General features: G+C 39.6%; 1 protein-coding gene across 2 annotated transcripts in view; it reads right to left on the bottom strand.

Moving 5' to 3' along the window:
- Positions 1-11: 11 nt before the first annotated feature.
- The window catches only part of ZNF711 (zinc finger protein 711), a 17,302-nt gene continuing 6,713 nt past the window's right edge, over positions 12-10,600 (bottom strand). Inside the window, exons 3-8 of one of the 2 annotated variants that reach the window (XM_027645227.1) lie at positions 6,429-6,587; positions 5,930-6,076; positions 5,202-5,339; positions 4,011-4,058; positions 3,347-3,490; positions 12-2,891 (exon numbers count right to left, since the gene is read on the bottom strand). In XM_027645227.1, the coding sequence (XP_027501028.1) occupies positions 1,714-2,891; positions 3,347-3,490; positions 4,011-4,058; positions 5,202-5,339; positions 5,930-6,076; positions 6,429-6,587 (1,814 nt within the window). In that variant the 3' untranslated portion in view covers positions 12-1,713. The remainder of the gene's footprint in view (positions 2,892-3,346; positions 3,491-4,010; positions 4,059-5,201; positions 5,340-5,929; positions 6,077-6,428; positions 6,588-10,600) is intronic. The other variant, XM_027645228.1, reaches the window with a different exon arrangement.

Genomic DNA, 10,600 nt, shown 5'->3' with positions numbered 1-10,600 from the left:
ACTCCAAGAACTTTGGAGTGCAAGAGATGCGTTTTATTGTATGCCCGTTACGATGAGTAACACATTTAGAAATAATAATCCCACAGAACAGTGACAATCTTATTTTACAGCGTGTACATCATTTTTTACAGCCACATAAAACACGTATTTGTCTAAGAGATTTCCCAAATTTAACTTTCTGAAGTTTAGAAATATAAAAAAAATTTATTCTCAAGGAACTGATTCTCATCTGGTGCAAAAAAAAAAAAAACCAAAATATGAACATTATCTGGAACACAAAGCCACAATATAGCATGAAGTTACAATTTCTCATGTGAACAGCTGTGTGCAAACATGAAGCAACTAAAAAAGTAAAAAATACACATTATATGCATAACATTTATGACCAGGTTTTTCATTAAATAGCCCTAGACCAGCTCGTTATATAAGCGCCATTGGATCTGCAGCATGCTAACACAAAGCATTGTAAAGGGATGCATATTTTAAATGTATACACTGTAAACTCAAGATCCACCTCCAAACTCTAGTGGCAGCAGATTTTTCTGGTTAAATACTGCATATATACTTTCTTACAGATTGAAAATGCATGTTTATAGCATGGTATAGATCTTTTTTTTTTTAAAAAGAATCCACTGAAAGGTGCAATTTTATGTCTACATGGAAAATTTCCTATTAGGAGGTAGGACAGTAATTGTCATACCTGTTAAGAACACTGTCCTAAAGAACTTCTAAGTACTTTGAATTTTAATTAAAAAAAAAAAACAACTCTACAGTTTTCAACTGTTTTTAATATTCTTTTTTAAAGAAGATTTTTAAAGTAGCGAGAAGAAAAACTAGTGTTGTCACAACACTATGAGCTGCATCCATTTTATCCTTAAAAAAAAAGTCAAATTCAGAGTTAATTTTGTTATATGTGCCATACTGAACAACATTCAACTGTAGTTTCAGATAAAAAAGGGAAATTATGTACATATATATCTTTAACCCTAGCACCAGAACACCACCTCTGAGACCATAACATAGTGCTCTATTTCAAACATCAAATCCTGCAATAAAATAGGTTAGCAGCTTTGAAAACCAGTAAAAAAATGCTTCTTGGACCTAAACTAATAAAGGAAACCAAAAAGTTTCCTGATGAAATGTTCAAAAAAAGAAAAATAAAAAAAAAATCAAACCAAACAAGGGACAACCCCCCCAACTTTGAGCAGTTCTGGAATTCAATTTCTAGGCACAATTAAAACGTTGGGATGAAGTGACTGACTAAAACCCCCCGTTCAAAACTGCACAAGAAGTGAAGACTGGGCTCCTTTGCAAACCTTTTGTAACTCACCCCACCACGACTCTGAACTGTTTTCATATTGGAGACAAACGTTACTGACAAAATGGGTCACACAATCAGCTCTGCTCTGTCTTCTGTACTTTGCCACGGGAAATACTATTCACCTGAAGACATTCATCCATCTTCCTGCAACTTTTAAGACATTCATCCAACCTCTCCATTCTATAGTGCTCTTTAGGTTCTGATAAGCAACAATCATAGGGCTATGAGATCCCCTGCCAACCCTAATACTTTTAAGACTTTTAATACAAAGAATGTAAAGTTATGGTTTAATATCAAGCTTTGAAACCAGGAGAAACAGTTCGTGAGATTTATTTTTTTCCCCAATTAGCATTATCACAGTTTCTACACCGCCTCCTCCTGCAGCTCCTCGGTCACATTATGGCCTCCTTGTGGTGCCTCATGATGTGCTGATTTTTCTCGGAGGGCCTGCGGAAGCCCTTTTTGCAATACTCACACCTGTGGGGGTAGTCCTTGGTGTGGATGGAGATGACGTGCCGCTTGAAGCCCGACGCGTCCGTGGTGCTGTACTCACAATACTGGCACTGGTACACCTTCCTCCCACTGTGGGTCTTCATGTGCTTCTTCAGTTCGTTCTGCTGCCTAAAGCCTCTTTTACACCGTTTGCATTTAAAAGGCAGGTCCTTGGTGTGAACTGAGAGGATGTGCCCGCTAAGTACAAAAGGATCTGAGGTTTTGAAGTCACAGTGCCTGCACTGGTGGATCTTTTTCCCTTTGTGGGTCTCGCTATGCTTTTTGAGCTCTGAGGGCCGGTGGAAGCCCTTCTCGCACACCTCACACTTGTGGGGGAAGTCCTTCGTGTGAACCGAGATAATGTGTCGCTTCAGGTCACTGGAATTGGTGCTCTTGTGGTCACAGTGGGGACACTGGTGAGTCTTGTGCCCTTGGAACAACTCCATGTGCTGCTGCAGCTCCTTCTCGTCGGCGAAGGCCTGGGGACAGTGCTCACACTTAAAGGGCAGGTCAGTGCCGTGTTTGGTTTTGATGTGAGTTTTCAGGTTGGACTGGTCAGCACACCTGAACACACAGTGCTGACACTGGTATGGCTTTTCCCCCGTGTGGGTCCTCATGTGCTTTTTCAGCTCCGAGGGGTGGCGGAATCCCTTCCCGCACTCCACGCACACGTGAGGGAAGTTCTTGCTATGGACTGCCAGCAGATGTCTGTTCAGTAGTCCCTGCTCTGCAGTCTCATAGTCACAATATTTGCACTTATGTAGCTTGGGCTCTTTGTCCCTCAGGATGAGTTTGTTGGAACTCAAGGGGCTTGCTTCTCTGTATCTTCTCGTGTACTCTGTAAACTCATGAGTTTTATCAACCTTATTTATAAGTTTATGGCTTTCCAGATGATTGTGGAAACTTACTTTTTTGTTAGTTGTAAAGTCACAGTCTGTACACTGGTACTTCTTCTTAATCATATGATCAGGATGGTTCTTCATATGCCTTTTCAAGAATCCTCTGGATTTAAATTTTTTCCCACAAATATGACAAGGGTAAACTGTTAGGGGCTGTCCATCAGGACCTATTATAACAGCTGTTTTTAAACAAACAAAAACAAGTTATGAAGGAAACACATTTACTGATGAAGTTTTAAATCAGCCAAGTGCTGTTCAGATTCATGCACTTACACTTGCAGCAGAGAGAGTGGTTCAGTAGTTTAAAAACAACCAATCCACAGCACCTATAGTTTATATAATTTTAGGAACTGCTCCAATAGATCAGGAATTATCACATGTGCAGTGAATATAGCCACGGTTACTTTCTAATAGCTTGCAACATTCCAATGAATTGCATCAGCCCTGAGTGTACTGACTCTGAATAGCAAAAATATGACATTTTCTATGCACAGAACTGGAGGGGGGAAGGACACAGGAAATATGCAAATCATCATTTAGAGCTTTTAATTCTGCATCAGCTTAAAAAAGAGAAAAGGAATAGCACAGGAGTAGGTGGCACTCCATGACAATACCGTAGCCATCCAGTGTTTACCTGTTTGCCATTGCCTGGCCTCTCCTCTCCTCCTTTTCTTGGCTTTTTGTTTGAGCACTCTATTAGTGCCAATGCTATCACAAATCTGCAGGTACTGTGTTGCATTACCGTTTTTGTTTTCTAATCGTGTATCCAAGTTATTTCCTAGAAACAAAAATTAGACACCATAAAAAACCTTAAACAACTTGTTTCTTTGGGACTGATGACTGGAATTGCACAGCAGCATTTTAAAAACAAATATTGCCCTTTCTCTACCATGAACACACATAAAGAGAAATGCCAATATAAAGCACTCTCTCTTTCCTGGCAAAAGTCAGGAATATAATTGCTTAAATACTGATTAATTTTTAAATATATTCCTTGATTTTTCTTACTTCTCAACACATTAATTTCTTATGAGTTATGCTGATTGTTCCCTTCTACTTAACTTATTTTTACTTCTTAAGAGCTGCATTACCCCTCTTCTGTCTGCAACGCTGCATTAACAACCTGGCAGCGCCTCCCAACTTCCCACCCCTCCAAAGGCCTCCAGACATCTAGAATTGCTTTAACTCAAAATAGTAGAGAAAGACTATGGAGTCCTTCAATATAGAATTCCCTGACACATAAATGCACACATTTTCAAGGACAGCACAGCAGTTTTAATGTTGTTACAAGTTCTCACCTGCCGCTTGACCATCTTCGTATCTTCGGGGAAGCCTTCTTTCATCTCCTGCAGAAAATGGTATTTTAGTCATTATAAATTAAAATTATTTTTAAACATGATGGCTTTGAAAGTCTGATAATGAGAGAAAAATAACTTAGGTAATAAATAACAGCTTGACACCATCCAAAGGGAGATGTGCAGCTCACAATCAGTTCAGTGTTCTGTAGTCACAAGCCCCAGGAAACAAAATCTCATCTTTGTGGAGAGTTAATATCCACTAAATCTGTGCTTGCATGCTTGCCATGCTGGCTTTCCTGCTTTTCAAAATTAACATGCTTGTTTCTGCAAACTTTTAACCTCATCTATCAGCTCAGATACCAATCCAGAGGTTATCTGCAATGTTCCTGAGATGGAAGCACGTTATCTTCCTGGAGTAGGACCAGCCTGATAAGAGGACTTGGCCCTGATCAGCTTCTCAGCACTGATCTACATGAGGCCCTGTGAAGTTCTGGAAGATGTACAAGGAATACCTTAGGAGTGTATTCCCCATTTTGCACTGGAAGTGTTCACTGCTATGTGTCAAAGCTCTGTGGTTCTGAACCCTTTCATCAACCTGGGCTTGCATCATCACACCAATTAATTTTAACTGACTTGATTACTTAATTATAACATAAACCAGAGATGACCCAATACCCTCTTAACAAACATTTAATGCATCAAAATCCAAGAAAATCATATAAAAGAATAGACAGAATTCAGAATATATCCTAAGACAGTTCCACTATTTGAAACATGGCTATAGAGAACAAATCACCTTTTTTCTGTTTCTAACCTGAAGGACTAATAGGCTTAGAACACTTGCATAAACTGAAATTATTAGGAACATGTTTACACATTTATTCCTACTTCAGGTTTTTCCCCCTTCCCCCCAGCCAATGTAAAATACTTAAGGCTGTTCTTGTTGTTCTAAGATCTTCAACAGCCACCATAAACCATCAAACCCCACACACGTCTGAGCTGGGATCAGGAACAGCATAAAACCTCTCCTAACAGCTTTCCTTTCTACCTCATGAAACAAAAGAGGGATCAGGAGGAGCTGTTTCCAAACTCCTAGAACGAGGTGAGAGATCGTCACGTTTGCCCAGAGATTCAGGAAGCTGGATGAGGGAGGGAATAATGGATGGGATTTCAGGAAATACAGATTCCTACCGTAAGCAGCAGCCCAAGCAACAGGGACAAACGTTTTATTCACGCCAGAGTCCTCGAGCTGGGTGTCTGGAAGGGATGTAGCTTCTTCTTCACCTACAATAACTTCCATATAAACTTCATCTGCTATTTCAGCACAGCCTGGACAAGGGGAGAAGAATAAATCTTCAGTTTTATTCTGCTCATCCTAACTTTTCCTTCATTTAATTTGCTCCCACTCTGCTTGATACCCATTATAAACTACTTTTCTTCCTGTGGCATTTAGAACCACCTCTGCCCTTAGGGCATCACTGTTTATTCAGACATTCCTTAAAGAGAGAAAACACTTATCAATAAATGCAAATCCAAACCAAATACCAACAAAATTTCAAATATGCAAACTTACAAACTTGCAACTGATGGCATTTGCTACTTTGCCAGAAAGCTGCTTAATTCACAGGAGGAAAACAGAAAAATGAAAGTTTGACTAACCTCATTAACCCCATCCATGGACATGTTAAAGTTAATATAAATAACGAAATGATTGCACACAGTAAGCACAAAGTGCACTATCCACAACACTTTAAAATAATCATTGCCTGCTTTTGATTTTTTTAGGGAAGATGAGCTTAGTTTTCTACTACTCCAGGCTGAAGAATCCTTCAGAAAAAAATTAAAAATGTCCTTGAGAATGATGGTTATATTGGCGTACAAATAGCATGAAAAACAAAAATGTTTCCGGTTATGCTTACTAATATCTTCATCTTCCTGAGAGGAGTCCTTAACAGCCATGTAAACCATTTTTTCTCGCTGCATTCTCCCAACACCTCCTTGTTCAATCACTCCAGCTACAGAATGGCCATTGTGAAAGTCACTCTCAGTGACAATTTCTGTCCCACCTTTAACAAAAAGAAATAACAAAGTTACACATGTTAAGTAAATGTGAACAAAGCCACCTTTAATTTCACACTTAAGTATTTTTCCCTGTTTACAACAAAACTATTTTTCCATAAAATTCCAATTATGTGTTTTTACATTCAGGTCTGTCACAAAACCACACAGGTTTGATACTCCAGAAGAGAGGAGGAAAAAGGTCTTTCAGTGTACCCTGAAAAATTCAAACCTGAACAACCCCCATGTCATGTCCTACAAAACACTCCGTTCACTGGGTTACGTGGAATAAAGAACAACAAACAAAAAGACCCTGAAACTCCTCACACTACTGGAAGAATAAATAGAATTTAAAGGTACCTATTTCAACATCATCTTCAGCTTCAGCTTTAAATATGTACACTTTGATAACTTCTGAGCCAAACCCATCATCTTTGGCAACGTCATCGTTCGCCACCTCGGTGCTGATCTTCAAGGGAGTGCTTCCTATGTGGTCCAACTTCTCCCCAACATCATCCACTGTAACGAGAAGAGAACAATAATGAGGTTCAAACACATTTTTAGAAGTCAAAGTAACCAGCAGCACGATTTTCTCCACTATTCTCCCCATGCACAGTAAAGGTTTGTATTCATAAGTGGCCTTTACAAAACAGCTCAAGGAGATTCCAGAAGTTCAGTATCATTTTACTGCAATTCAAGGAACACAGCAGGAATTACAGAATGAAGGACACAAGAGGGAGCCTGTCATTAAAGGGAATGAGATAACTGGTTATGGCTGAAACTATTACATTTAGAGAGCAAAAATCTTTCAATAATTTCACATCTATCCGATAATGTTAAAAACTAACCCAGAATTGCCTGTTACAGTCTAAGAGTCCCCAAAAGTTTCAGTACTCTGATACACTGGTGACTCAGATTTAGTAGCTGAAACTAGTCAAGTGTAATGACTTGGAGTATATTCCCAGTTAAAGTGTGCATTAAAAATCTGACATCTTCTTCCTAAAAGAAATTATGATTTTATCCACTTTATCACTTGAAAACGTGTTAATGAAGATTATAATATAATACAGAGCTGATTAAATGATGCAGTGACAATAAATCCAAATACTGCTATGTGAGATTGACTTCTCATCCTTTATGTACACAACTCACTGATTATTTGGTCTATATAATCAAAATGCTCATTGTAGTTGTACAACAAAGAATACATTCAAACTACTAAAAGCAGCACTATTTTGGTAAAAAGGGCATTCTCATAGATGTCCTAAGATTCATCCCAAATTGCCAGCACAAAGGCCACTGAACTAAGCATCTTTCTGACATATGTACCAACACACTTCTCTTGGGGGATAAAATTAGCTCCTGTGCAGATGGGCAGCACAAACCTGTGTGATGCTCAACACCCACTGAAGGGCTCAAAATGGAGGAGAATTCCACAGAATGGAAACAAAACCTGAATTACACCCATTCCAGGGAAACAGCAATTTACTGCACACGGGACATTAAAATATGTGTACACGAGTTAAAAGATTCTGGCAATGAGCATTAAAGTGACAGCAGCTTCCAGGACTCGGTGTGGATCCCTGAGGGAAGGCTGGCTCACCTGGGGAGAGCTGGGCTGGTCCCCAGTCCCCTGCCAGTTCCTGCCCCAGGGCAGTGGTGACAGTTCCCAAGAGCTGCTTTAACCAGCACTGGGCTGAACTGGAGTTACTGGAGCCTTTAACACTCCAGGCAGCCCCACGAGGAGGGTCAGAGCCTGCCAGGGAATGCCCCTCCTGCAGCAGGGCAGGAATCCACCCCAGCAATCCCAAACTAAGCTCTTCCCACTCACAGACAGGATTCCACAGAACACTATCCAACTACCACAGCACTGAGAAACCTCATCTCTGCTTCACTAACCTTGGATTGCAGCACATGAGCACAGAAGTTACTGAGGACACGACTAGACAAAATGTAGGTAAGTACAAGGAAGTATTTCTTTTAATTTTAGAACCTCTGTAAAGTAAGAAAACTAAATGGAAAACACTTCAAAAATGCTGGTTTAGCTGGGGGGTTTCATATACAACAGATTAAGTCCAATGCTGAAAAATACCAAACTTGGATCATGAGAAAAAAATTAAAAATCTGCTTGGGGAATTGTTTTTTTTAAATAAAACCCATTCTAAATATCTACTGAAATTGATGCCAGCAACATCAGCACCTTAATCTGGGAGAGTCTGACGTGTAGTGCATGGTGTTAATGTTACCTGGCAGGACAGAAGAGTCAAACACCAGAGCTGAGAGAGCCACAGAGCCTGGAATATTCCTTTGACACTCAAGTTTACCAGCACCAGGTTATTAGAACACCTTTATATCCACTTGGGAGTGTTACAGCACCTGCTGTAACAGACTGATATTTGTTATGCTGACATGGTGGAGTTATTAGAACTCCAAAAGGAAAAGTGGAGAAGCTAGAATATACTTATTTTGGAAAAAGTATTTCCATACATTTACTATGCTTGAATTTATTAAAGACCATTTTCTTTTCTGCAAGGCTTTTATAAAAAGCTTCTTATAAAAGTTTCTTATCCATAGTCTTCAAAATGATAAGTATCTGTTTGAGTTTTAGTACAATGACCATTTCTGCTGCATGTCTGAGTCTTTGAAGGACTGGAGGTAACTCACAACTCATACAGAGTTGTATGACTAGAAATGCTGCCAAAACCCTGAGAGAATATTTCAAAGCTTACTAACTGTAAGCTGTTCCTGTAAATTTAGAATTGGGAGGTGGTAATAAAGTTATTTTCAAATCTTTGACTCAAGCAACACCAACTTTTTCTAAACTCCTAAATTTTATAATGTTGTAACATTATAATTTTATAACATTATCAGTTTGACAGAAATGAGTATTTCTTTCCTGGGAGGTTATTTAACAATGGCAACTTCCTGCAGAACAGGGGGGCAATCACATATGTGATCAGAAGTTTTCTTTATGGCAAAATTTCCAACTATTTAACTAGTATTGTGGGCCAGTGACTGTGCACCACTGTGGAGCTGGTGAAATAATGTAAGAAAAAAACCACACAATTTCAGAGAGTTGCCTTCAGATCAACTGCAATGCAACAAAAATCACATAAAGGGAAAAAATGAGGATTTTTTCAATTTTTATAGGAATATTTTCAGAAAAAAACCACCCAAAACATGAATATAGCATGTACACTCACATACTGGGTTCTACTATTTCAAGTAAAGCCCTCAAATCTTCAATAGCCTTTAAAAAATGGGGAGTTCTGTCTTAGAGGGGCAAACTTACAACAGTACTATTAAAATTTATGGTTACTCCCACACATTAACCATCCTGTGTATATTCAAAGACCTTCAGTCTTTACAATTCAAGCTTAAAAAAAATGGAAACCTAACAGCAAGTGTGTGTATCCAGGGCCTCTGGAATGACTTTTCTACAAAAACAAATGCGTAATACAATGAAATTTGGAAAATATAAACTGGACTGAGAAAATGATACCAATATAGACTGTTATCTGTAAGATGTGCCTTTTGTTTCAAATACCACCACAACAAAACACATTGAATTGGCAATTGCTGCTGCTTGAAATGCTGTCTTAAATGAAGGGAATTTCGTGGTTTCCATCTATTTTTTAAACACATTTGTATAAGAGGAAAGCAACCAACACAGCAGGACAAGTAATCTTTGTCAGATTAGAAAATGCTACTTTTTTTAAAAGCAGATAATGAAAATATTCTATTGTCTTAGTTCTATGACTTCAATCACTGCTATCCCATCAGTGCTAAGTTATCCCTGCTTTTCCCAGGGATGGCTCACAGCAACAGGAATGTTTACTTTCTGTCAGTGGAATATCAAAGTGTCTTCCAGATCTGACTTATGCACCAGAAACACTATGTATTATTATCTTGTCACTTAAAAGTGAGTGAAAAAACACAGTAGAGAACCTTTATAAATATATGCTGAATCCTCCTGAATAAACAAGGTTTAAAGGAAAACTCAGCACAGCTCCAGTGTTAAACTTACCTTCCTTGGCTGTTTTCAGGTGTGTGATGTCCAGATTCACCGTGGATTGCCAGCTCCCAATCCATGTGATGCCTCAGCATGCACTATGCTGGTGATATCACACCCACCACAGGAGCCAGAGGGACAACACGAGGGCAAGATAAGTCCCATGGTCTGACAATTCTCCGTGTTTTTCTAATGTCTGATCTACTTGAGTAGGAAGTAGAGGAGTAGGAAGACTAAAATGCTTAGCAAATTATGCAACACTGTACTGTAAGACACTAAAAAGGAGGTGTTGGTGGCACAGTACCTTACCCCCGGGGCCAGCTCCAGGGTGGATCTGTGGTGGGATGGGGGTCACCAGCACAGTGCATGCGGGGCCGGCACACGGGGCGGGGGCTGGCAACCCGCCGGGGCTCTGAATATCGCAAACCTGAAAAACAAAAGAGGGGATGCTTTCAGCTCCAGCCTGCCCACTGCCCCTGCACACAGGGGGCTCTCACAGCCTGCCCACTGCCCCCTGCAC

This window comes from Corapipo altera, unplaced genomic scaffold (genome assembly GCF_003945725.1).
Source record: "Corapipo altera isolate COAL_440 unplaced genomic scaffold, ASM394572v1 65, whole genome shotgun sequence".
In the NCBI taxonomy this organism is placed as follows: domain Eukaryota; kingdom Metazoa; phylum Chordata; class Aves; order Passeriformes; family Pipridae; genus Corapipo; species Corapipo altera.
Note: the sequence above shows the minus strand (reverse complement) of the source record. Positions and strands in the feature narration are given on the sequence as shown.